General features: G+C 46.8%; 1 protein-coding gene across 4 annotated transcripts in view; it reads left to right on the forward strand.

Moving 5' to 3' along the window:
* Positions 1-27,899, forward strand: part of ADD2 (adducin 2) — a 109,191-nt gene that overhangs the window by 37,571 nt on the left and 43,721 nt on the right. For 2 of the 4 annotated variants that reach the window (XM_078056427.1, XM_078056428.1), the window contains exons 2-4: positions 18,165-18,274; positions 21,394-21,511; positions 27,563-27,782. In XM_078056427.1, the coding sequence (XP_077912553.1) occupies positions 27,597-27,782 (186 nt within the window). In that variant the 5' untranslated portion in view covers positions 18,165-18,274; positions 21,394-21,511; positions 27,563-27,596. The remainder of the gene's footprint in view (positions 1-18,164; positions 18,275-21,393; positions 21,512-27,562; positions 27,783-27,899) is intronic. The other 2 variants (XM_036118131.2, XM_078056429.1) reach the window with 1 other exon arrangement.

Here is a 27,899-nt window from a genome sequence, read left to right on the forward strand (position 1 = left end):
GGCAGGACTGTCCTTAACATGCATCCCTTTAGGGCCCCTTTAATTTATTCCCCATGCTTGGTTTTCACAGAGCATATCCCTGAAGGTACCAGTCATCATCTTTCCTCTCCTGCCAGCAAGCAGTTCACTCTGTATTTCCCTGTTTCTGTTCCATCTCAGACTCCCACTTCCCTGGTGGTAATAATATTGGGGTTCTCCTCTCTCCTCCCCAGACCTCTGTGCCACCCCAACTCTCCAATGTCCCCTCCCAAACAGGGGAACATTTACCCAGACCCTTCACCCCAGAAAGCTTCCCTGGGTCCTACTGCCTGCCTCAGGTAGAGCACCAGGTTTGAACCATTGGTGGATGCCAGTGGGCTGACTCTCCCGTTTGGAGAAACGTGGGGGTGGATGTTTTGGAGGGAAAAGTGCTGGGTGGCACTGGATGGGTGGTCAGTCCTACTTCTCTAAGCCATTCCCAGTAACATGGGTCAATTACTTGTCCCTTGTCAATTGTCCTCTCCCTTTCTGTGTGGATGAACTCATTTTCCCCCCATGGATTTGTTCATGTGGGCTGGGCACCCGTCTGCTGGGTTGGTTTGGGCTGTGGAAGGAGCCCCCACTCCACCGGCCAGGGCTAGTGATTTTGTGGCATGGTCTTCGGTGTCCCCAGTGGGGAAGAGATGGCGGGCCCTGTCGAGGACTGAGCAGAAGGCACTGGTGAGGCCAGGCCCAGGCTTTCTAATTCTAGAGCTGAGAACAGACTGGTTTCCTTGACAACAGAGATGAAGTCTGCTCATCTGCTCCTGGGGGTGGGCTTTGTGTGTCTGTGGGAAGCACTGGGACTTGGGGACAAGAAAGGAGATCCTTTCTTTATCAGTGTAGCAGCCCATTTCTGAAAACTCGCCAACTCTTACTGTATTTTAAAAATATTATAAACTTCCCAGGTGGCACAGTGACATCAGTTATGTAATCTACACATTGGCAATCCAAACATAGAATCTTCCCTTCCTTTCCACTGCATTGCTTCTGATTCTTGACATATTTTACCAGACCTGAAACACCTTTTTGATAACATGTTTTAAGATGTCAGTCAAATATGTACTTAGCCCTAGCACTCTTGACGGCTAAATGAAAAGCATTTTTTCCTTCTTTAGCTAGAAGTGATTTGTGTGGCCAGGCAGCTGGGAGGTAATGAAAATCAGCACTAGACAAGCTGATGTTGGCTCAAACCTGCACTTGTCATATGGCATCCTCAGGAAAAGCTTTGGGATCCAAAACTTTTCCTGATGCAAACCAGAAGATTCAGGCTAAAAGCTGATCCATTTGAATATTTACCCAGCCATCAGCAAGGATGAAATCTTACTATTTACATCGACGTGGATGGAACTGGAGGGTGTTATGCTGAGCGAAATAAGTCAATCAGAGAAAGATGATTATCATACGGTTTCACTCATGTGGAATACAAGAAACAGGGAAGAGGCTCATAGGGGAAGGGAGGGAAAACAGAATGGAAAGAAATCAGAGAAGGAGACAAACCACAAGAGACTCTGGACTCTGGGAAACAAACTGAGGGTTGCTGGAAGGGCGGTGGGTGGGAGGATGGGGTAACTGTGTGACGGGCATTAAGGAGGGCACACGATATGATGAGCACTGGGTGTTATATGCAACTGATGAATTACTGAACTCTACATCTGAAACTAATGATGTACTATATGTTGGTTAATGAATTTAAATTAAAAAACAAAAGAGCTGATCCATTTGCTTTGCCCACCAGGCCTGATTTCAAGGCAGCATGTCTTGGTAGCAGTTTGGTGTTGAATTCGTGCACTACCCTTTCCTTCCTATGCATTATTAAAGCCTCCTTAAAAAGCAGCCTACAGATCACAGGGGAGAAGACATGCCAGCAGTGATTTCACGTCTCCTGCAAGAAGCAACATCTGCTGCCAGAAAACACAGGAAAAAGATCTGCAAAATTGTAGCCTGTGGTAGATTTGATAAAGATGGCCCTTGGACCCTGAGCTTATAAAAGCAGCTAATTTTTTCAAATCTGTTGTCTTACTTTTTGTGTGTCTGTCAGTGCACAACATTCTTGAATGCTAGGTAATTTAGGTGGGAAATTGTGAGCAGGACTTATGTGCCAAGAGTGACTGTTGAGATGGGGATTCATTAGCAGAGGAAGGCCAATTCTGACAGATGCATGAACAGACAGCTGGGGGCCAGAACCTCATACCTTTTCCGTGAGATGTTTTGGTGACTCTTTTCTCTTGTGAAGTTCAAAGCGCTATGGTTCAAACTTAGCTCCTGCGTGCCCCCCTCTCCCAGTAACCAAGGGATGAGCTGTGGCATTCGAAAGCCCTCTACAAATTCCTTTGTTCCTTTCATCTCCCCCAGCAGAGACCCTGACTCCCCCAGGCAAAGGCTCCCTGGCAGGAGAATTCCTAGGCTGAGTTCTTTGTTTAGAGGCGACCTCCCTGCCCCTGGGACCTTGCTACTCTGTGGATGTCAACAGATCCTCTTCTCTATCCCCACTTCCTACATCTCTGAGGGCCCACTGCGGATGAGCAGGGAGAGGGAGAGCCCACCTCAACCCTTCCGCTACATGGACCAAGCAGAGACACGAGTGGAGCCAGTCAAATCACAGACTCTCAGTAAAAGAGCATCTCTGGGGGCGCCTGGGTGGCTCAGTTGGTTAAGCGACTGCCTTCGGCTCAGGTCATGATCCTGGAGTCCCGGGATCGAGTCCCGCATTGGGCTCCTTGCTCAGCGGGGAGCCTGCTTCTCCCTCTGACCCTCCCCCCTCTCATGCTCTCTGTCTCTCATTCTCTCTCTCTCTCAAATAAATAAATAAAATCTTAAAAAAAAAAAAAAAAAAAAAAAAAAAAAAAAAAAAGAGCATCTCTGTATTGGAAGGAACTTCAGGGGCTGCCTTATCTCCCACTTTATTTTACAGATGCCCAGAATCCCAGAGATGTTGAGGGGCTTGCTTTGATCACAGAGCAAGTTAGAGATCTAGGACCAGACCTCTGGCTCTTGAGTCTGTCCAGGGCTCTTTCCCCAGGACACAGCTCCTGGGGTGCCCACTTAGGGCTGTGGTTTCTCAGTATGGTGTATGGTTCAAGTGTCTATCCAGGGATCAGGAAAGCTTTGTTTTGTATATATATGACCTCAATTGGTCCCGACATACACTGCATTCAAATATTTCTCAATCAGATAGAATTTGAAGACTTACTGTGAACCCAGAATTGTGCAAGGAGGGTCCATGTGAAGCTGGATTTTTGTAGATGTGCTTTAGGTAGGAGTGCCACCGGCTAAACCCAGTGCTGTTTTTGGTTGGTTGACAAACGGTTTTGCAAATTATGAAGATCTGTAGGCCTCATACTATATATTTTTGTACCACTTCATGGTTTGGTTAGAAATTACTTACTTTGTTCTACCTTCCTACAGAATCATGGCTAGATTTTTATCTGCTACCTGTAACACTTAATCCTCTGAACCTCATGGTGGGGAGGGGGAGGGAAGACTGAAAAGATGGCCATAAACATCAGCTTGGGCCATTGGGTCCAATAGCATATCAGCAGTTTCATTTTGCCTGTGGTGCCTCCAAAATGAAGGGCAGAAAATACCCCAAAGCGTTTCCCTTCAGTCTCTTCGGGTGCAGAGCCTGCTGCCTGTTGAAGGGCAGAAAGGTTTGGTTGAGAGAAGTTTAAGGTTGGTTGGTGCAGCATCTACCTCCTGTCATGGGCATCAGCGGGGAAGGTGCCCCTGTTGCTTGATGTGACATGTGGGCTGGCCATTCAGCAGATGCTGCCTAATGAAGGCAGTGACCTGGGGGAAGAGCAGAAAGCATGTAGAGCTCAGCATACATAGCTATAGGGGACTGCAGAGGGATTTCCCTTTCCCCCAGAGGCCCATCCATAACTCCAGCAAGAGACTGTGCAGCCACAATGGTCAGTGGGCCATCAGAAATGCCACTGGAAGGGCCTGGAGGTGTCCTCAGTGCATGTTGGCCTATACCGCCTCATTCATCCAACCAGTTCCTAATGAGCTCCTTATCTTTCAGGCACTATTCCCCAGATGCTGGGGATACAGTGATGAACAAAATCAGATAAGGCCCTTCCCTCTTAGAACTTCCAGTTCAGCGATAAGTGAAAGCCTATTCTAGTTCTTTGTTATTTTTAGAACTTCCAGAAAATAAGTTCTACACAATGAGCTTTTCCCCAGTCATACTCAGTCTCTTCTGCCTCATTGTCAAACTTTTGTTCATGTCTCCTTCTTCCCCCAAAGAAGAAGCAATCCTGAGGTTGTAGTGGGTGTGGAGAGTGGGTGCAGATGCGGGTAGGGTCGTCCTAGGCAGAACCCTGGGTAAGTAGACTTTCTCTCCTCCCTCCCCTGTTGGTGCCCCATCGACCTCTAAAAACACCTTTCCTTGACTCCTCAGGTGCCAGGGTCCCTGTTACAATAAAGTAAGGTAGTGCACCGCCCTAAGTGCTGCATGTTCCCTTCGGGTTCCCTGACCCATCAGCCCCTGATGTCTGCAAAGCTCCAGGAGGACAGCTGTCTCTTTAGGTCACACTGATGTAGGAAGGGATTAACAAATATTTGGTCAACTCTTCCAGGAGTGCTGGCCTTTAAAGGCAGGAGACATTAGTCTAATAAACCTCTAAAGGATTGAACTGCAGGCACAGAGGAGTGGGTGAGGATGTTCAGGCAGCCTGGTGAGATATGGGGGCCAGGTACCACCAGCCCCCGCTCTACACCTGTGGCTTCGTTTGCCTTGCCTGTCAGATTCATGCAGACTGGGGTCATCTTGCCCTACTGACTGGCTTTTCTTTACAGGTGCTGTGTGTGTGTGTATATGTATGTGTGCATATGTCCATGTCTTCTTATTAGTCACTGTTTAGCTTATGTGTGTCTATGTAACCAACCTTGGCTATTGGCCCTTTTGAAGAACATCAGTGCTTGAAGCGCCCAAGGTGGTGCTCTGCTCACATGTCCCCATCATCCAACCCCAGGGAAGTCACCCTCGTCTTCTCCTACCACTTCATTTACATGAGGTAGAAGAGACAAGATCCTTCACATATACTATCCCAGGGCTGCAATTCAGGAAAAGGATAGGATTCATTTTCTTGACACAATCTTTCACCAGTTACAAATAGTAGCAATTGCCTATGGGACTCTTGAGAAATTATGAAGTGTTAATTAGCAGAAGCACTGTGTGTTTAAAATATGTGGCGTATTTAAATAACTATTAAATTAAACCTACTTTGCAGAGTTGAGAATCCATCTGGTCCAAAATCTAAGGAGTTGAATTTTGCTGCAAATATTAAGAGAACTGTTTAAATGCTTCTGGAAAGGATAATTTTGTGTTACTTTTGTTTCCTTAGATGTAGAAACTGAGGCACGGAAGCCCATGGTGACTGGCTGTGGTTACAGCCTGGGCTACTCTAATTCATGTGCCTCCATCTCTCAGAGCAAAGGTTTGAATTGCTCCTCATGTCCAGAGGACATGTGAAAGGACTGTGGTTATCCCTTAGAGGTCACGTATTACAAACTTGCTGATCTCAATGATTTGCAACTCTTTTAGCTTAAAAGTGAAAATCAAGCATTCCCTGACATTTTCTGCAGAGATGAGGACGGCAGAGCCAGGAAGCCCAGGCCAGGCACTGACCACAAAGTATCACTGAGTCTTTCTTTGGACAAATCACACTCTCTTGGCCTCAGCTTTCTCACAGGTTTGATGAAGGGAGGTGGGGAGTTGGGCTGTGTATCAGTCAGGCTCTAATAAGGAAAATAGAAACTTCTCTAAGTATCTCAGCAGAGGGCATTTAATGCAGGACATTTGCACAGGTAATGGAGGAAGTGAAACAGATCCCAGGGAGGTAGCCCAGAGATCAGCCCCAGCAGGAAGTCACTTCCGCCAGGAAGGAGGCTGGGAGGAAAATGTGAAGGGGTGGTATTATCCCAGCCGTGGGGCCAGGGTCACTCACTCTCGAAGCTGGAACATGGTGGACCTCTCAGGTGGGAACTGGGGCCACGGAGGAGATGCCGCGTGAAGCAGAGATGGAGGGAAGAAATGCCCTGGCATCTTCCCTCCATCTTGGGTCAGTGCCTCCTATTGCCCCCAGCCCAGCAGGAAGCCAGCTGACATGGAGCCTGCCATGGTCAGCAGGGAAGGCTGAGGAATTATTCACTGCAAGCAACCCAGGCCAGGTTGCTTTCAAAGTCCCCTGTAACTCTGACATTCAATGAGAGCCAGATGTTAAATGTGTCCTTGAGGGTTTGTCAATAGGCACATCAGGCCAATAAGGCCAGAGTGGTCTTTAATGAGACTCCCCTACTTCCACCATCAGAAACTAACATTCCCAAGGTGCACCCAGCTTGTTCTGCACTGGACTTGCCTCTATGCAGGGATGATGGGGCAAGCCTTCAGGGATGGTGTTTGTGGAGGACGGCGGGGGGAGGGGAAGGTACAAGGGTAGGAGAGGATGAGAAAGAGGAGATAGGAGAGGGGTCATACCTGTGAGTGGAGAGCTGATCCCAAAGGCAAAGAGGTCAGGGTCTCACCCATGATCAGGGATGATTACTGTCTGTGCAAAATGATGCTTCCCATCATAAAATAATTCACAACAGGTCAGTGTCCATAGCAGGCTTTTCTAGAATGTTTGATGTATTTTCCTACAAAGCACTTTTCCATGGTGTGTCTTTACTCAGTACCTGTCAAACTGGATTGGTTTGATATCCCCTCACCTAAGGTACCTCCTCCTGAAGGAGGAAGGAAGGGAAAGGGTATTGGCAGTCACACTGTGCTGTCAGCTCAGGACATACCTCTTACACAGGCCTTTTAGCTGCAGTGGAATTTGAGGGTCTACAGACCCCCTTCTTTGGGCTTCAGGCTCTGTATCTGTGAAGTGAGGATGTTGGGTGAGCGTTCAGGGCCTGCCTGGCTCTGCCACTCTGGGATCTGCCCCGGACCCCGGCAGACAGGCGCAGGAATGGCCCCTTGAGCCATACGGGAAAAGAGCACAGGGAGGCATAAATGGGATACTTATGCGGCCATGTCCCATGAGGTTCAGACTGAGTGCGCCACTGTGACCTCAAGGACAGATTTAAATAATCAGAAGCCCTTTGTGATAACTCATGGTTTTGCATTTCTTGACTGTGAAATGGGGAGTGTGTAGACCACAGCAACTCCTATAAATCTACTTTTCTCTGCTGTCCGCTGCCCTCACACCTCATGTTGCTGCTCCTCTCTCAACACAAGACCTTAAAAACCCACCTGCTTCCTTGAAGGTCCCTCCTTTTATTTTCTCCCAGCTCCCTTCCCTGTTGATTCTACTTCATGAAGCCCCCCAAAAATGAGGCAAGGTGAGCTCTTCTTGGAGTATAGGGAGGACAGGCTGTGGGGAGGGGAGAAGCTGGGAACACTCATGCATTAATCATTTTTGTCCTGACTCATATACAGGGCTGAGTAATAGCAGGAAAAGATGCCAGTTTGGTGGCAAATGAGAGGTGCCAGAGCTAAGAAGAGGGAGAGAATCAGGCGCTGGAGAATGGAAAGACCTTGACCAGGGGAAGAGGAGAGCTGGGGGCTGATGTGGGGTAGGCACACAGGGGTGTCCTGTCTGTCTGGGGTGGGCATTTCTGTCTGGGGTGGGCATTTCATGAAGAGGAAGACTGGGGGAAGTGCTAGCTTGAGGAGCTTGAGAGCAAAGATTTTTTGGCTTTATCCTGTTGTTCGGGAAGAAATGGTCCCTTTGCCCTGAGCCCATGGCTGACCCTGGAAATCGATCTCCTTCTTTCAGACTGAATGCAGAGGAGGACTCAACAAGCTCTCTTAAGTCAGTGCCACCGATCCATTGGAGTTAGTTCGTGATCTAAAGTCTTGTGGCTATCTTGGCCATAGACAATGGGGGAGTCTTGGGTGGTTTTGTGAAGCATTTTTAGAGATAAAACTGTATATGTAGTTTGGATTGCAGGAGGGGCGCTGGAGAAAGAGATCAGTGGGAAATGAAAGTAGAGAATTCAGGCTGTTAAAAACAAAATTCATCTGAGTAGATTTAAAGATCAAATTGGCTTTATTCAGTGATTCATGAAATCAAGCAACATCCCATTTAGCAAGTAGAAAGGAGTTTGGAGGAGCTGTACAAAATGGAAGGGTTTTATAGGCAGTGCAGGGGTGGGACAATTAGCAAAAGAATAGAAAGGATTGTTTCAGGCAAGGTCACATTCCCTTAGGGGACAGAGCAGGGGGTCTTATTAGGTGGATGACCTCATCTTCCTTTGGGACTAGGAGAGGGTCCATGTGACAGATTACATCACTGGTGCTGACCAGAAAATTCCTGACTGGCCAGTTAAGATAACATTTCTGGGGGGAGGTTGAAATTGCAATTTGGTTAGGTAGTAAGCCCTGGTTTGGTGAGTTGGCCTAGCATAAGTGACTCCATTGGGCTTGTGTTTTTCTTTTTAACAAAGTTTCTTGCCTTGTTAAAAAGAAAAACACAAGCCCAAGGGACATCTGTAGCTTCTGCCCATTCTTTCATTGGACTTGGCGGACCAGCTTTTTTTTTTTTTTTTTTTTTTTTTAACCCAGACTGTTTGAGTGGATAAGCTACTCCACTCCCACCCTCATCCTGGGACATACCAGTGGCCTCTCCTCTCTTGTTGACCAACCTGAGCTTCTCAATATCTACTCACACATGAGCCCAGGCTACATTAGAGGCAAGTTCTCATCCCCTTTTCAGACCAAGCATTTTTCACTCCATAAAAACAATAGGGCAGGGGTGCCTGGGTGGCTCAGTCATTTAAGCATCTGACTCTTGATTTCGACTCAGGTCAGGATCTCAGGGTCATGGATCAAGCCCTGTGTTGGGCTTTGTGCTCAGCATGGAGTCTGCTTGTCCCTCTCTCTCTGCTCCCCCCCACTCTCTCTCTCAAATAAATAAATAAACAAAATCTTAAAAAAAAAAAAAAACAATAGGGCAAAAGTACTGATAAGTCTCCATCAAGTTCACTGAAATTAGGAAACTGGGATTCTATCACCAAAGTTTCCATTCTCCTAGGAATTATTCTGGGCCCTCCATAAGCCAGGGATAAGGAAATCTTACTTTGTTTCCATTTTTTTATTTTTTGTTTTTTGTTTTTTTCATCCAAAAGGATGAGACCACTTCTTGGTTGACCCTGTTAGAGAGTGATGAACAGGAGCCGTCAGAACCCATTAGTACTGCCCCAGTGAGCTGCTGTTCAATTCAGAAGCATCGACCGAGCCTAGGGAGACGTGCCACCAGAGCTCGGTGACTTGCTTCTGCTCTTTATCCTCCAGCTGAAAGGGGGGCTTCTCTACTGTCACAGTGGCCAAGTGTGGTGGCTGATTGGATCTACAACTTCTGTCCCTTTGTTCCAGGCATTCTCTTCATCATGGTGCTGCTCGTGACAATATGCTCTTAAAACCTCACTACTCAAGGTGTGGTCTGTGGACCATCAGCAATGGAATCACTTAGGAACTTTTGAGAAATGCAGAATCTCAGGCCTCACCCCACACCTGCTGAATCAGAACCTGTAAATTAGCAAGATCCTCAGGCAATTAGTATATATATTAAGGTTGGAGTAGCCCTAAGACAGTTCTGGAGGCCAGAAGTGCAAAATCAAGGTGTCAGCAAGGCTGTGCTCCCTCCAAAGGCTCTAAGGGAGAATACTTCCTTGCTTCTTCCAGCTTCTGGTGGCTTCTGGTGTTCCTTGATTTTTGGCTGCATCACTCCCATATCTGCCTGTTTTCACATGGCCATCTCACCTGTGTGTCTCATAAGGGATAAGTGATGGGATTTGGGGCCCACCTGGTGAATTTAGGACAATTTCATCTTGAGATTCTTAAATTAATTTCATCGTATAAGATCCATTTTCCAAATAAGGTCACATTCTCAGGTTCTGGGAATTAGGATGTGGACATATTTTTTGAGGTGCCACTGTTCAACTTACTACAGACCGCCTCGGAACATTCCCGTGCTTCCAAGCTTCGTGCCAGTGCTTATCCTCCTCAGCTGGTCCAGCTTGGTGCTTGGATTCACGCATATTGCTGACAGCTGCCAAATAATAGCAGCATTACTGAATGCATCTTCTGTGACAGATACCGTCCTATGTGTTTTTCATGGATGAATCCATTTGACTGCAACAACCCTTTGGGGTTGCTATCATAATTACCACTCCCACTTTACAAATGAGGAAACTGAGGCATGGGGTGGTTCAGTAACTCGTCTAAAATCTCACAGCTAGTAGAGGTGAACCCAGGATACAAATCAGGCAGTCTTTGCCAGAATGTGCATGCTTTGCCATATAATAATGCTTCTGAAATTATATAATATGTTTCTGAGATTATAGAGGGTTCAAAGGTGTAGGAGAGAGATAGAATCAGGGTCCTTTGTCCCACTTCCCAGAGAGGCTGGGCACAAAGAAGGCAAAGATGGAGTGTGGGCAGTTGTCCTGCCCCCACCCTATAGTGTATGGAGATTGGGGGACCCCTAGCTATTATTTATTCCACCCCAAAGCCTTTTTCATTTAATACTGTATAGGTGCACTTTCCCATGAGACAGCTTGTCCTGGCTAAATGCCTTATGGGTGTTTATTATCAAAGAGGTCTTTAGGTGGATGTTTAGTATGGCCTCATACACTTTCAATATGTATTATGTCTTGGGCTCACACATTCCGTTTGCTTACTAACCATATGTGAAACTTTATTTAATTTGCTTTAAATGCCTTTATTTTGAGTGGTGAGGAGTGAGCTCTCCCCCTGTATTTGCTCTCTTTATACCCTCCTGATTTTCTGCCTTGGTTTGCAATCCTTTGCCCCTTTTATTTTTTCTAGACTGAAAACCTCGCCCCTTTCTTTTGAATTCTAAGCTTGACTGCCAGGAATGGCCAGAAGTCCTTCCTTCCCAAGGCACAAGGCATGTCAGATGGCTGGGCACAGCTTTCTGTGCCTCTAATAAATAGCCAGGTCAAGGGGGTCAGGGAATTAGCTGGAAAAACCTGTAACCAGTCCAGGCATCCTCATCAGTGATGCAAGGAGCGTTGTAACAACACTGGAATCTCTAGATTTACCTGCTCAGATGGAGAAGTGGAAGCCATCATTTAAAACTGCCTATCATCCAAAAATCTACCTGTGTCTTTAGTATAGAAATTCAGTAGCAAATATAATCTGCCTAATTTTATTAAGCTGAGTTTCACAGATGCACTGACATTCCCTTGAGAACATTTGATGGGGCAGTGAGCCCAGATGTATGCTTGTTGGCAAGATGGAATCTAGACTGCAAGTTTAAAAATTCAATTGTTACAATGTCAATAGACCACAGGAAGAATGATTTAATAGTAGCACCTAGCATTTATTGAACCCATATTATTTACTAGGCCCTGTGCTTTCATATTTTATTTCATATAATCCTCTGAGGAGATTCTATTCCTCTCTCCATTGTACAGATCAAGAAACTGAGGTTTAGGGCACCTGGGTGGCTCAGTTGGTTAAGCAACTGCCTTCGGCTCAGGTGATGATCCTGGAGTCTCAGGATCGAGTCCCGCATCGGGCTCCCTGCTCAGCAGGGAGTCTGCTTCTGCCTCTGACCCTTCCCCCTCTTGTGTTCTCTCTCTCATTCTCTCTCTCTCTCTCTCTCAGATAAATAAATAAAATCTTAAAAAAAACCAAAAAAACTGAGGTTTAGAAAAATTAATTAATTTGCCCAAGTACACACAGCTAGACAGATGCAGAGCTCGGATTTGATCCTGGGCCCTTAATGCTTTCCAGAGCCTGGGTTCTTAGCCATAAGGCTGTATGGTGGAGCCAACTCCCTGGGTGTAGTGAGACACCTTTGGGCTTCTACTGAGTTATTTACCGCTCCACCACCCTCAATAGTTGTTAATTTTCCCTCTGTTTGCCTCAAATCTGTCTACTCCCAATATTGAGAAAATGCAGGGCAGATCTGGGAGAGTTCTGAAAGAGAGGATATAGGAGATGGGAACTAGCATTTGTTGAGCACCTACTATGTTCTAGGCTCTCTGGAGAACACTTCCAGCCAGGGTGGTTTTCATCCACTCAGCGAATCAGAAATCCAGGTAGTGTGTCCATCTCCATTTTTGTCTCATCTTATCTTTTAAGCTTTGGCCTTCTAATCCTAGTCTGGTCTAGCCTTAGGACATGATCCTCCTGTTTCGCCAAGGAGGAAGATGCTTCCTCAGAAGGACATGGATGTGCATGGAGTGAAACATGTTTGGCAGTTGGGCACATCAGTCTGCTTTGCTGTTGCCGATATTGGGTCACCGCCTGGTGGAAGCAGGACGGGCAGCCAATAAACCTCATCTGCCGATAAACCCCGAGTCAGGGTTCATGGGCCTCTCCTAAAGCCTCGTGGCCTCTTTCTCCTGTCTCATAGCTTGGCTTCCTGACCTGGTGGATGACCTGCCACCCACATGTGAAGAGCAATCCCAAAGTTGGTGACCTAACTTCTAAGTTGGGTTTCCATACTTCATCAATGCTAAGATACCCATTTTCCCCACATGTCAACATCTCTGAAATCAGGATGTGTCTTCCAATTAATGATGACTTACAATTATAACTGGCAGTGGTTTTCCTTTTCTAGGAGTCCTTAAGATAATAGCGTGTCAATCAGTGATGTCTCTGATTTGAAGAAATGCCATGATGCCAATGTTTATTTTTACCCCTCACTATCAAATCAATACCTGGGCTTTTATCTTTCTACCTTCACTTCTGAGGCCTGAATCTAAAGTCTTCCTTGTGCTCGCCTATGTGACTAGCCTCCCATGTCATTTCTTCAAGTGGGAGATGTCCTGGAAGTGAAGCTGAGTCTCTAGTATCTGATAGCCCTCAAATTGTTGATGCTTATCTTTCATTCCCTTCTTCCTAAATCTTATCAGTAGTTTTATGGGATCTCAGGAAATTATGAAGTGGGAGGTCCTATTTTAAGATTTGTCGATTCACCTAAGTATTTATGTCCTCAAGTCTGGTGTTAATAGACCAATCGCCTAGAAATGAGTTTGATTGAAGGAGTACCCGTTTTATAACCTGGATGCAGGATTGGGCTGTTTTCCTTGATAATCATCCTCTTATATCTTTGATTTTATGTGGACTGATTATTAAGGTAATTGCTATAGTCAGCTAGTACAGAAATTGCCGTATGGTCTTAAAAGTCACTGTTAATTGTGTGTATACTGCATCTACTTCCAGAAAACATGTGGTTTCCTGATCACCTTTTGCTAGAAACTAATTTCCCTATGTATTATATCTTAGGGGATTCGATTTCCTCTTATTTGAGAATAAAGGGAGGGAAAAAGCAATTAGGAGTGTCTTGAGAAAAGACACTTCAGAGGAAGATAGGTGATCTGGAAGACTCAAAAGAAGCATGTGCTTCTTGTAATAATCTGCTATAGGAATCACAAGAAAAATGTCAGAACGTGACTTGGTTTCCTCAATATAGTACAAAAAGATATGGCTTCTAAGAAATAAGAGAGGACAACCACAGTAGAGAACAGCCTAGCGTGAAGAGGTAAAGGAAAGTATGCCACAGATAATATGTTCCATGCTATCATGAAAAGCATACTAGTTCGCTGAATTAACATCGGTGAAGTGGGAAATAATGACAAACTGTCAGAATGCAAGGAAAGTGTCAATAATAAAACTAATGAGGAAAAATGAAAAATTAGAGAACAGAGATTCAGCATATGGATAACTGGTGATCCTGAAGGAGACATCAGGATTAAGTTAATAGAAGACTATCTTGAGTGCAAAAAAAACAGTGTGACTATGTTATTCAGGGTAGGCTGTCTGCTGTAACAGCAACCTCAGCATCTCCAATCAGATGCTCAGTGGGCTGCCTTCAGGGACACCATGGTTCCTTCCATTTGGGGGCTACATTATCCCCAAGGGCCCCAGAATTTCTACTGGATCCTCTGCATCTAGCAGAGAGGCAAGAAAAGAGAAAGACTGTGGAGAAAGCACTTCTGCTCCTAATCGCCTGGGTTACAGGTGACGCACATCACTTCTTATCACCCATTGATTTACATTCCATATGGCCCTTGCTAGAAGGAAGGCAGGGGCTGGGAAATTGGGTACCCAGGAAGAAGAGCAGTGGGTTTGGTGAGCACATGGCATTGTCCCTGATGCAAACACACAAACAGATATATAGAGAAGTTGAAATAGTTCCTCCCTTAATACATTCACAATAAAATCCAAGCCATATAAAATCACAGGGAGGATCACAGAGAGAAGGAGAAGGTCAAACAGCATGCCTCCTATTTTTTCCATCTTTGTCCTGACACTCTGTGACAGCCTGAACCTCCCTTCTCAGGCTTTGGGGATATCTCTGCATGGATATCCAGAGGCCAGCAGAGTTTCCCATGTAAGCCTTTAGACCCTCCCACCCTTTAACACATTTCCTTACCATCCCTTCTTCCTGGGCCTATGAAGGGGCCTTCTCCCCCACACCCTAACTCAGCACAGCCCGAGTGTCACTGGGGTTGTGAATTTTTACAGCTTCTTTAGTCTGGAGAGGGGAAGGATGGGGTCAGATCCCCTTTTAGTCCTAGATGCAAGATGTTCTTATAATTTTCTCTTTTGCCCAGTTAGTAAGGAAAACCCTCCCAACAAAACCAATGAAAAAGCCAACAAAACAGTTCTGACCTGAATGTGCTAAAAGAGCATTTGTTTTCACCTCTGTGGTCTAGGATCCACTTTATTCTATTAGACATGGAAGGACATGATATCCAGTAGCTGTTTCCTGGATTTCTTGGCTGGAAGTGGAATGGTGAGCAAGGATAGTCCTGCCACGTGATTCAATGGGTTACAGTTCACTTTCCTACTGAAGAACAAATGCTCTCAGATTAGCTCAAAAAGCAGAACCAACTATTTTATGTTTGAACTTGACCAAGGTGAAGCTTTTCAAAATATAGGTCCATTGGTCTTAGATACAGTCTTGCCAGAAGTAAAAGGTAGACAGGATGACTGCTTAAAAGTATCTATGACTGGATTCTAGGCCAGCCTGAGGTGTGGAACAGTGAATCAGAGGACATGTCAGTTCAATTAGACAGTCTTTTAGATGAGCTTTTATCCACAGAGTGTGCAAGTTTGGCTGACCTTTTCATTGAAGGGACTGAGTATTTGAAGGCTGAACCCAGCCTTCCGGCTAGCTCAGCGTTGTCTCTGCATCACCAGGGCTTCCTGAATCCCCCTCTCTTTCCCCTTCATTGAAGGCATGGTTTTGTGATTGGTGGCACAGATATCTGACAAGTGGATTAAAGCTTAATGCTGGAGACTCAAGGTTGGGGCCTCCCTGGAACCCCGTGGTTCATGAGGCTCTACTAGAGCACTGTGCCCCCAGTACTGTAGTGATCTCTCTGTGAGCCACCCCCTGCCCCAGCTCCATCGTGGGCCTTTTGAGAGCAGGGATTGTGAATTAGATCCTTTGGCGTCCCCATGCCAGAAATAGGAACCAGAATTATCCTTTAAGTGGCTGGCTTAATCCTTGAGGCCTCTTCGAAGGATATGAAGCCTGGGCCTCAGGCTTTAGCTATTTGCTGATTTCCATTCCTCGCCTTCCTACCAGGCCCCTTGCATCTGCTCACCTTCATGTGATGGAGGGGAGGAACGCATGGTGAACTGAAAAGCGAGAACAGGCTCTGGAACCAGATGGGTTCAAACTAGGCTCTGCCTTTGAATAGCTCTGTAGCCCCAACCAGGTCACTCCGTTTCCTGGAGCCTCAAGTTCTACACCGGAAAGCCAGCGTGGTGAGCCCTGCACCACAGCGCTGATGAGAAGGGCCCAGCACAGCCCTACCTATTTGGGTTTAACAGCCCGAATTTTGTTGATTGAATGTCTTCCTTCAAGATCTAACTCAGAACTTTGTCCTCATAAATGTGGACCGTAGGTGGGGGGATGGGGTAACTGGGTGATGGGCATTAAGGAGGGCACATGATGTGATGAGCACTGGGTGTTATATGCAACTGATGATTAACTGAACTCTACATCTGAAACTAATGATTTGCCATATATGTTAGGTAATTGAATTTAAATTAAAAAAAAATGTGGACCCAGGGTTTCCAGTCTCCTGTTCCAAAAACATTGAATACATGTAGGAAACTGAAAATAAATGTATGTATTCAATATATATATATATACAAGAAACAAAATAAATGTGTGTGTGTTTGTATATATATATAGAGAGAGAGAGAGAGAGTGAGCGAGAGAGAGAGAGAGTGAGCGAGAGAGATACAGATATACACCATCATTTCAGAGGTGGTCTGAAATGAATGTGTTCAATGCTTGTTATACACACACACACAGAGTTTTATTTGTATTCATATTTTTCACCTTAATATGACTGTGGGCCTCTAGCAGGCAGGGACCAAATCTCATTTCTTTTGGAAATCTTTCCTCTCATACCCAATTCCAGTTCTTGCTTACTCTTGGGTATCAATAGATACTTAACAAATAATTGTGCTTGTCCAGTGAGAGGGAATGGGACTGATTTTAAGTGGTGAGAAAAAATGCTGGGTCCATTCATTCCATAGCAGTGCAATTTCCGGATAATAAAAGAATGGGAAAAAAGTACCTACCAATCATTAGGTCTGGGGCCCTTTAGTAGAAGGCTTTTAAAATTCACTGGACTTTTCTAGGAAAGGGTGCATCAGGGATGCTCAGAAATGAGCCCTTCTTAGACCTGCAGCAGTCAGGGGGTTAAAGGGTTCTTCCTGCCTAGGGGTTTCCAGAGATGGACAGAGAGAGACTTTACCATTTCCCTCCTTCCTCCTCCTCCCTTTCTTCTTTTAAACTATTTTTGTCCTAAATGGTCACAGCAGTTGATACCTAATGTAGAACTTGGGAAATTCAGAAACGTGTGAAGAAGCTGATGATAGGCTTCACCCATAATCCCACCCTGCAGAGGCTCGAGCTTTCTCTTTATCTGAATACACCAGGCAGGGTGTGGTCCAACCCCTTGTTCAGCAGTCTCCATTTACTTTGCAAAGTAACAGCCGCAAGCCCATGACTGTCTCCTCCCTCCCTTCTGGAAGTCTCAGGGATCGGTGAGCTTGGGTTCTGACTTCAAGTCTAAGGCTTGGAGCAGATGCTGTGCTGAGGGGCTGGGGGCCTGGGGCTTTCCAAAGCTGGCACTACCCCGGGGGGAGGCCATGCCCATGGCGGTGGTGGGAGTAGCCAGGAGCAACCATTTGCAACATCTCTCCATTTTGGGTACTCAGGGTGCTCAGACTGTCTGTTCCTGTTTGGACACCTCCCACTGAAGGAGCAGGAGATAGGCACCTGTCTTAGGTGCACATGGAGCTTAAACAGCTTCTAACAAAAAGTCACACAACATGGGCATCTGTTACTCTCCTTCTAGACCTTCTGTTCCTTTTATAGCTGCTAGGAATGACCCATAGAAATATGATTTTATGCTCCAGTGATTACATATACCTGGTCTTCAGTGGGACAGGGAGGAAAATGACTTGTGACCGAGTGCATCTTTTATGATTTGCAATCCCCAGCTGCTCTCCCAGGAGGGTGAATCCCAGCTAGAGTATTTCCTGAGTAGGGGTCAAGGGTGTGAGGATGGAAACTGGAGCTACTGAGAGGGAGCCACAGGGCTCCCCTGAGCAAAGAGTCGAGGGTCTTGGGGCAGGGGCAGAGGAGGGGCTGCTGGAGGGAAGAGGTGAGAGAGACAGATAAGGGGGCAGGGCTGAATTTTGGAGGGCCAAGGGGGTTGCAGTGGCATGTGGTATCTACTGTTTTCTCCTCTGTCTCCCCATAATTAGTGTTATATTGTGAAGTTGAATTTGTTAGTTTAAGAGTTGCAGTCAATTGCTGGAATTCTGCTTCCAAATAGGCAAGAAGAATGGCTGCCAGAGGGGGTCCAGCTATTTGGGGGTTGTACAACAAAAGAACAATTTGTTTTAAAGAAGGAGATTTGGGCACTAGGGAAACTGCCATGCGTACCTCCATTAACACGTGGCACCTTACCAGGAACTGTCTCCCCATGCTATTCCATGGGGGCCAAGCTCCCCTAGGGCCTCTCTCCCCCCTGGGACCCCAGGACCTGGACAATGCTGCTTTGTGAAACCAGCCCAACTTGCAATGCACTGTTAGTTGAGTTTTAGTTCAGCTACCATTCATTCAGCTTCTCCCTGGCTCCAGGTCTTGTGGCAGAGCATAAGGAACAGAGGAGTGCCAAAGACACAGGCTGCGCCTCCTAGGAGCTCATGGTAATAGTCTGTTGCTGTCAGATAGTAAGCGGAACAAAAGAGGTGAGTGAAGGTGGTGTGACAGCCAAAGGGACAGGGGTGTGGGTGGGAGGCTTCCAGGAGAGGACAACCTGAACAAAAGGGAGAAGGAAAAGAGGAAAGTTCTCCAGGCAGAGATCAGCATGGACAAAGGCACAAAGGTAGGAACCAGCCTGGTGCCTTCCAGGTCCTGGGAATAGCTCCGGAACACCCATGAGGGGCGGGGAAGGTGGGGGCAGGCACTGAGATACTCTCAGGGCTTTGTGTGCCAGCTAAGAGCCTGGCTCTCATTCACCTGGGTGGCAGTCCTCAAGGGGAAGGAGGTGGGTAAAGAGAAAAGCAAGGCACCCCCAGTTCTCTGACTGGGGATGGATGGGTTTGAATTTCCAGCATGGAGCATGTGTTTGGTTTGAAAAAGCAAATTCAGAATTAAAACTTTATATTTGATAAATGTAAGAAGGATACCTGTCATAATCTAAATTTGACTTGAATTTTGGCTAGAGGAGCAGGAATTAGGAAAAAAAAGTGCAGGAATACTGCCCCAGGTGATGGGAGCCACAGGTGGGTTTTAGCAGGGAGGTGACAGACATGGGTCAGATTTGCACTTTTAGAAAGTGACTCTGGCCACTGATTGGGTGGTGGGTATGAGAGAGGAAAGACTGTGCATAGACTATGAAAGGGATAGAGAGATGGCGGCATGACTCAGGGCCTTGTGCCCTGGGTAGGGAGATATTTAGTGGACAGAAAACCGGAGAACTTGGTGACAGAGAAGGTGCACAGGGTGAGAAAAGGAGGAGTCGGGGCTACGTTCTGCAACCCTTGTGGGGTGGCTGGCTAGGTTGGGGTCAGGGAGGAGGGGCTGGCTGGGGGAGGGAGGCTCTGGTGGTTCGTTCAGTGTTGCTTGGTTCTGACAAGTTAGTTTTAAAGCGACTGTGGGACATCTGAATGAACAAAGGTCCTTGAGCTTCTTGTGACTTGTCCACATTCATACTCTAGTGGGCGACTATCTAGGGCTGGGATCCAGTGTCCTAACTCTTCCCACCTTGCAGCCCAGCTTGACTGGACATGGAGACAAGGAACAGGTGGCTCTGAGATGTCATGCCTCTGAGGAGGTGTCAAGCACCCTGGGGGTGGGTGCTGGTGTTCTTATGATATGGAGTACCCCTTGCTTCTCAGCTTTGCCCCAGGGTGTGAATGGTTGGAAGGCAGGCTCTCAAAACACATGCTGGGGAAACCAAAGGCCAAATGGATGGTGATGCTGGCCTCAACACTGCAGCAGGCACAGGCTCAGAGAGTTGTCACACCAGGGTCCCCTGAGGTCCATCCAGGGTGGCAACCCTGCCCCAGTTGCTAGATCCTCCTGAGTGCCCCTGGCATCATGCCTCATTCTCATTAAGACTTGCTCATCTGGTGCCTGCCTGGCCCTGCTCTGCCTGACTGTGCAATCAGAGATCTGATAGTTTTGGTACCACAGGGGAATGTTTTACATTTGCCTATGATACCTCTCAGACGTATTTTCATTTTAATCAGGGGATAATACTATAACCCAAGGAATGAGCCTCTAATAGTGGAATTTCAACACCAACAGAGATTGGGATAGGAATTATTGCGTTCAGTGTGTACTTATCTGAGGGACAGATGCCTGTCGTCTTATGTGAATGGCACAGGTCACTTCTGGAGGCAAAAAATTAGTTCTTTCGGTGGAAACAAGAAATAGCTCAGACTCTGAAAATCCAAACCTTAGCAGGTTATGACCACAAGACAACCTCATACCTCTGTGGCATGGGCTGCTGGGGAAGGGGAAGAAGCTTATGCTTCAGGTAAGACAACTTATGAGGCTGCGGATTAGTCCTTAGGGGACATCAGTGGCCACCCCTCAGAAGAACAGCATCCAGGGATATGTCAGTAAACCCTGCACTAGAGCTAGCCAGCCCTGGAAGGGAGGGCTCCCTTTCATGTTGGTGGGCATTGGAGAGAAGCAGCATAAGGTGGTGCCTGTGACCCTGTTCTAGCTAAAAATAAGACTAATGGGAGGAGGACCCCAGCTGGCAGCTGGACGTGCAGAGCATCAAGACTAGGTTATGGAAGCAACTGCCAGGTCCCTAACTAGAGCCATGAGCGTCAGGATTGGGCTCAGGGGCCATCACAGCACTGAAATGCTGAGCCCAGAGTACCCTGGCTGGGCTGAGAAGGAAGCTGTGCTTTAGTGGGCATGCAGTGTCCTGGCCTCCCTCAGCCACACCATACCTACCAAGATGGATTCTCTCTGCCCCTCAATGGTAAGTTAAGTCTTTCCAGATGCCCCACTGTAGCCAGCACTGGGTCAGGGATGGAGCTGAACTGGCCCATGAGGAAGGACAGGCAGGGACTGGCCCCAGAGCCATGTGGGAATAGGAGTTGGTGTTGGGGATGCTGCCAGCCCTGGGCGAGACAAGCATCCTTACTCTGAGCAACAGAGTGCCCAAGTGAAAATGGGAAACCATCACTGTGGGTTTTGTTTGTTTGTTTAAACATTGTGATGATTAACCCTTTGAAGACCTTGATCCCCAGGATTTTTAGAGTAGTAACTCATCCTTGTTTGTAAGATACTAATGCTTGGTGAAATTGTCTTGAATCCAATTCATGGCCTGTGTACCTCCCAAACCCTTCCACTGTCCTGGGGCATGATGTTCTTCAGGCTTCTTCTGCTGCTTTGACAGCATCCGAAATTCTCTCATACCAGTGTCTGTGAGTTGAGTAGCTATTAGTGAAGTACTGGGGGGTGGTATCAGGAAAGGGTCACAATGCCTTCCAGCCTGGCAGCCAGGACCCCTCCGGGCTCACGCAGGAGTTCCACATCCTGCTGCCTCCACTGTGCAGAGCAGCTTCTCTCCTCTGGTCCTCACAGTCAGCATTCGGTGAAGAGATTTTCCAATTCCTCTCTTTGAAAAAAAATTTTGGTCCCACTCGTAAAGATAATGAAGCTTTCTTTACCTTTTCATAGACATAATTTGCTTTTAAAATAAAATTTCATTTCTAGTTCATTTTTAAGAATTTCTCCACAGTCCTTACAATAAATCAGCACCTAATGGTACTGCAAAAACAGGGTAAGGAGTCCTGGTGGTGCAGACAAGACCCTGATGTTTGTTGCTTGTGTTTTTCAGCTTTCATCCAGATATTTGAAATCCTGTAGATGAGGTCGGCGTCCCTGAGAGCGAAGCAGGGTGCACGGGTCAAGCACTGAGAAGCAGCAGCCTGGGACAAGGCTGGTCCAGGCTCCCGGTAATTTGTTGGCAGTTTTTGGTGGTGATGGGGGGTGAGGCACACTTTTTGGTTGGGTCCGTCTCACCAGGATGAGCTTCCAGTCACCAGCAGGATTGGGGGAGTGGAGTGCAGCGGAGTGGAGGAGTGCAGATCTGGAGCCAGAGATGGCCCTGGTTGAGATCCTGACTCCGCTGTTATCTGTGTGATCGTGGGCAAGTTAGCTAACCTCTCTGCGATTCAGTTTATCTGTAAAATAGTGACATTAACATCTGCCCCTATGGAGTGGTCCTGGGAATGAAAATAAATCATGAATAGAAGTTGCCCAGTACTGTTCCGTCACCAGTTCTCTGACGCAAACTGGCAAACTGGGTGTCCTACAGGTCAGCTCAGTTCTGACACTATGCTGAGTTAAAGGACACACAGGTTAACTACCACAAGTTAAAGGGCAAGGTCACCAATAAACTGCCCCCAGTTCAGAAGCCACAAGCCACCCCCAGGCCACCACACTTCTGACTCACTTAGCTATAAATTTGAGGGTTCCCATGCTGCCCTTTAATCCCTAATTCACTATAACAACTCACAGAACTCAATGAAGGTGCTGTAATTGTGACTACAGTTTTGTTACAAAGGATTTAACTCAGGAACAGCCAAATGGAAGCAATGCATAGGGCAGGGTGTGGAGAGGGTGGGGGATTGGTGCAGAGCTTCTGTGCCCCTCCTTATAGAACCTGGGTGCATCACCATCCCAGCATACCAATCAGGAAGCTCCTCCAAGCCTTGATGTCCAGAGATTTTTAATGGGGGGCTTTATTACTATTAGGCATAATGGTTTAAATCATCTGCCACTTGACTGAACTCAGTCTCCAGCCCTTCTCCCTCCTGTCCTCCATGGTTGGGGGTGGGGCTGAAGTTCCAGCCCTCTAATCATGTGCTTGGTCTTTCTTGGTGGCCAGTCCTTCCCTTGAAACATCTAAGGGCCCACCATAAATCACCTCATTAGCATAAATTCAGGTTTGATGAAATGAGCTCATCATGAATAACAAAAGACCCTCCTAATGTTTTTTGGATATTTTAGAAATCCCGAGGCTTTTTGAAGTTCTGTGCCGGGAATGGGGGGAAAAGGCCAGATATATTCTTTATTTTGTCACACCTGGCCCATCAAGCAGTGACCTCTGATGGTCACCACCCTGCTTATCCTCTTTGTTGTGATCTCCAAGTTGACATGTTCCCAGTATTGGTCAGAGAACTGGTCATTCTTGTCAGTCTTTTTCTGGATGTTCTTTTTGTTAATATAGCTCAAGATTGAATTAGTTCTTTAGACTACAACATATAATTACAGTTATTGAGTATGCACCTGTTTACAGTTGAACCATGAGCCTCTCATTACTCGAGCTCCTAATGCTATAATGATTCTAGCCCCTAAATGACACATAATAAGAGCAAATGCTTAATAGCACTTGATATACGCCAGGCACTGTTTTAAATGCTTCACATACATTAACTCATCTAAATCCTCACAACAGCCTAAAGAGGTAAATAGTTTGATCCCCATTTTATACATGGGGAAACTGGGGCACAGAGAGGTTAAGTAACTTGCCCTACAAGATCACACAGCTAATAAGTGGCATGGTTAAGACTGGAACTCATCATCTTCTTGTTCCAGAGTCCATGCTTTTAACTACTAAGCCACACTGCACATAACTTTGGTCACCTGTGCAACATTTTGGAAGGAAAAGAAGGAGCACAAAAGGATGCCTCTTGTTCACAAAGTCAAAGGGTGGTTTTCTCTGGCCCCCATTGTCACAGTGAGAGAGTCAGGGCTTCCATTTTCTACTCCATTCCCAACAGAGCTTCTCTGGAGTAACCTGGGGATGAGCTCTGAGAAGTAAAGGCAGGCCTGGGGGGCATGGTAGTTGGGCTCCTGCCCAGCAGGACCTGAGCTTTTTTGTTCCTCGTGCTTCAGGGAGGGAAATGCTACTTCAAGCCTTCACAGACCCATTCCTGGGAGTGCAGCCATTCCAAGAGGAAGGAAAGAGGGTCAGCCTTTTCCACCTAAATAGAAAGGATTTAGGCTAGGAAGGTTCAGTACTGGGCTGTGCTGACCAAAGTGATCCTAATCCCAGAGAAGCTGAGGGTTCAGGTGGCTCTGGAGCTGGTGGGACCTGGAGTCATAAGGAACACAGGGAGCTCATCTCCATGTGCATATCCATGGTACCCATTGGGAGGTTGCTTGTTTCATTTTTAAAATAACATCAAAGATTGGGGCTTCCAAAGTTCTAAAGAGAATTAAAACAGGAGGGGCAATGCCTCTGGAAAAATGTCTGCAGCACTGTCTGCCCAGGAGAGTCTGGGTGGTGACTTCATGTCTGCATAGCTCTGATGCACTCCCATTGTCTTTGTCCTTGCAATACCTTATTACTGCTTATTATTGCAGGGGTGAGGCTGTCTGAGAACATGGTGGAGGTGAGGTATTTTTAACTCGCTCCACGCACGTGGGATTGACTTGAACCTACAAGGCAAATGTCAGTAGGTCATGTGTGTTCTTTGCAGTTGCCCATTTGGTATTTGGCTTGAGGGAGAGGCCCCAGGGGTGGGGAGACAAGGATGCAGGAAGAAGGTCTCTTGCTCCAGGAAACTCAGATCCTCTATCCTTCATTTTCTACACGAATCTGTCTCACTCCATATAGTGTAGAGCTGGAAGGGGGCCCAGAGTTTATTCTGTTCACTCCCTCATTTAGAGATGGACAAAATGAGACCCAAAGAGGGAAATTACTACTTGGCCAAGCCCATGAAGCTAAAGAATGACAGAGTGAGGGTGATACTGTAGACTCTGACTCTAGTCCAGAGCTAATTCCACTGGAAACATCCCTGATGGACTCAATAACTCTTTCTCCGCTTAGATGAAGAATCTGGCTTGAATGCTACTAAGTACAACTTCAACCATTCTAGCAATCTGCCAAATCTGTTTCAGATCTTTCTTTAGAGAATTTTTTTTTGCTTTTGGGTTTTTTTTTTTTTTTTTTTTTGGCTGCCACTTCCAGAAGATGCCTCCTCCATACTCTGTCACTCACAGGCAAATATTTCATCTACAGGCCCAGCAGGCATGGTGCTGGTTGGGGGAGATCTGGTGAGGGCACTCATAAGGAAATAATTAATTAGTGAAAGAATCAAGATGAGATGTCGTGGTTTGGCAAACTTGCAAAAGCAGTAATGGTGGCATTTGGAGCCTCCTGCTGTCCCAGGTCAGATGTATGGTGGCAGTTGGTGACTGGAGTTGGAGGATGGGGCTTGGACAGCCATGGGAAATGACACCTGGCAATGGTGTTAGATGATGAGGTTTGTGCCATTTTGGCTGGCTTGTTAAATGGCCAACATCTGGAATGGATGCCTTCTATTATGTGATACAACTATTAACATCTAGCCAGTGGTATTTCAACTCTGGCTGCCTATTGGAATCACCCGGGGAGCGTTTAAAAATCCTGATGTCCATAGCTGATTTCCAAGATCTATAAAGAACTTCTCAAACTCAACACCCAAAAAACAAATAATCAAGTCAAAAAATGGGCAGAAGATATGAAAAGACACTTCTCAAAAGAAGACATACAAATGGCTAACAGACATGAAAAAATGTTCATCATCATTAGCCATCAGGGAAATTCAAATCAAAACCACAGTGAGATACCACCTTACACCAGTTAGAATGGCAAAAATTGACAAGGCAAGAAACAACAAAAGTTGGAGAGGTTGTGGAGAAAGGGGAACCCTCTTACACTGTTGGTGGGAATGCAAGTTGGTACAGGTACTTTGGAAACCAGTGTGGAGGGTCCTCAAAAAGTTAAAAATAGAGCTACCCTATGACCCAGGAATTACACTACTGGGTATTTACCACAAAGATACAGATGTAGTGAAAAGAAGGGCCATATGCACCCCAATGTTCATAGCAGCAATGTCCGCAATAGCCGAACTGTGGAAAGAGCCAAGACGCCCTTCGACAGACGAATGGATAAAGAAGATGTGGTCCATATATACAATGGAATGTTACCCAACTTTTACATCAACGATGAATACCCAACTTTTACATCAGAAACGATGAATACCCAACTTTTACATCAACATGGATGGGACTGGAAGAGATTATGCTAAGTGAAATAAGTCAAGCAGAGAAAGTCAATTATCATATGGTTTCACTTATTTGTGGAACATAAGGAATAGCATGGAGGACGGTAGGAGAAGGAAGGGAAAAATGAAGGGGGGGAATCAGAGGGGGAGACGAATCATGAGAGACTATGGACTCCAAGAAACAAATTGAGGGTTTTAGAGGGCAGGGGTGTGGGGGGATGGGCTAACCCAGTGATGGGTATTAAAGAGGGCACATATTGCATGCAGCACAGTGTGTTATATGCATACGCAAACAATGAATCATTGGAACACTACATCAAAAACTAATGATGTACTGTATGATGACTACATAACAAAAGAAAAAAAAAGAAACACATAAAAATCCTGATGTTCAGATCACACCCCAGACTAATAACATTAAAATCCCTGATAGCAGTATTTTTTAAAGTTCCCCAGTGGATTCCAATATGCACCCAAGTTTAAGAACCACTACTCTAGGCCAAGGGTTCAGGCTGTCAGCTGAGGGAAGTAGTACATGTGCCCTCCCTTGAATTTGCTATTTGCTCTTTCCCAAAAGGGGAAAAATAAGGAAGGAAGGAAGGGAGGGAGGGAGGGAGGGAGGAAAGGGAGGGAAGGAGGGAAGAAGGGAAGGGAAGGACAGGGAAGGGAAGGGAGGGGCAGGGGCAGGGAAGGGAGGGGAGGAAGGAAGGAAAGAAGGTAGGTAGGTAGGTAGGAAGGAAAAATGAAAGAAGAGGGAAAGGAAGAAAGATCACCTGAGTGTTCTGGCCTGATGGGGTAGATTCCCACTTCTCCCATTACCTAGTGCTTCACCCACCTGCCCCACTCAGAGGAACTATAAGGTGGAGGGTAGAATCTCGACAGAAGATGGAAGAAGATGTTGCAGACAGCTCACCGACAACAAGACTATACTTTACTGGCTGTCAGCAAGGCCTCTTGCATAATGAACTGCTGGCTGTAAGGAAAGTCAAGGTTTGGGCTAACAGAATGGGCCAAGGGGGAAGAACAGATGAGGACAAGGAGGCAGGAGTGCTCTAAGAGAACAAGAGAGGCTTCCACCTCCTCGTGGAATGCAAATGTGAGCTCATGGAGGTAAAGTGAGGGAGGGCAGGTTAAAGATGAAAGCTAGGTATCCCGATCCCCTGTAATGCTCTTTTGTTGGCATCTCTCTACTGGTGTTCAAAAGCTAATTCTTGTTCGTCAAGGCACTTGCCTTCCTTTGCTGAGAAAGGGATCACACAGCAGGGAGAAGGCTAGGGCTCTGTAAGGCTGCCCTGGGTATTGAAGGGGCATAACCCAGATTTGAAGGCCTAGTGATACTGACACACAAAGGGAGACTGGTGTGGTCAAAGCCCCATAGCTGGGAGGTGGAGGCTGGAGCTGCAGCCTGCTTCTTCAGTAAGGTTCCAGTATAGTAAGAGAAGACATTCCTTCGTTTACCATCAGGCCGTGGGGGGGGGGGGGAAAAGCATGCTTGAGTAGAAAAAATAGGGGTCCCAGCCCAACTCTCCAAAGGCTGCCCTAGTCCTGATTCCAGGGGTCAGATCTAGATATAGTACATTAGTAAGTACTAATTCCCAATACGTGGCTTTACACTACGTAGGTATGCATCACAAAAATGCTCCAAAACGTATGCAGATCATGCTTGCACCGGAGGAACTGTCCACTTCCACCCCGGTGTGGCAGTTTAAGTGTAGCTGGTCAGTCAGGGAAGGGTGGTGGACCCCTGGGCGTGTGCCAGATTTTTGCTAGGTCCGATGATGTATTAGCGCCCCCTATCGATGGGCAGCTGCCGGCACCCTGCCCTCCAAACCGCGGCTCGGCTTACACCCTCGGGGGAATAGCCGCCTCCCGCGTGAATCCAACGAATCCAGCCCCTCTGCTGTAGGAAACTGTACTCGGACTGGGAGCTCCCTCTTCCCTTCTCTGTAGGCTTCCAGAAGCGGATTATAAGCCCACCAGGACAATGAGTGAAGAGACTGTCCCCGAGGCTGCCTCGCCGCCGCCGCCCCCGCAAGGGCAGCAGTATCTGGACCGCTTTTCTGAGGACGACCCTGAGTACCTGCGCCTCCGCAGCCGCGCGGCGGACCTGCGGCAGGACTTCAACCTGATGGAGCAGAAGAAGCGCGTCACCATGATCCTGGAGAGCCCCGTGAGTGGGGTCCGCCCCAGGCGGGCGGGAGAGGAGGAGGAGGAGGGGAAGGGAGCGGAGCAGGCGGTGCCGCCCATTCATCTGGCTGAACCTGAGAGATAAATAACTCCTCTTTCA

This window comes from Halichoerus grypus, chromosome 10, assembly GCF_964656455.1.
Source record: "Halichoerus grypus chromosome 10, mHalGry1.hap1.1, whole genome shotgun sequence".
Taxonomy (NCBI): domain Eukaryota; kingdom Metazoa; phylum Chordata; class Mammalia; order Carnivora; family Phocidae; genus Halichoerus; species Halichoerus grypus.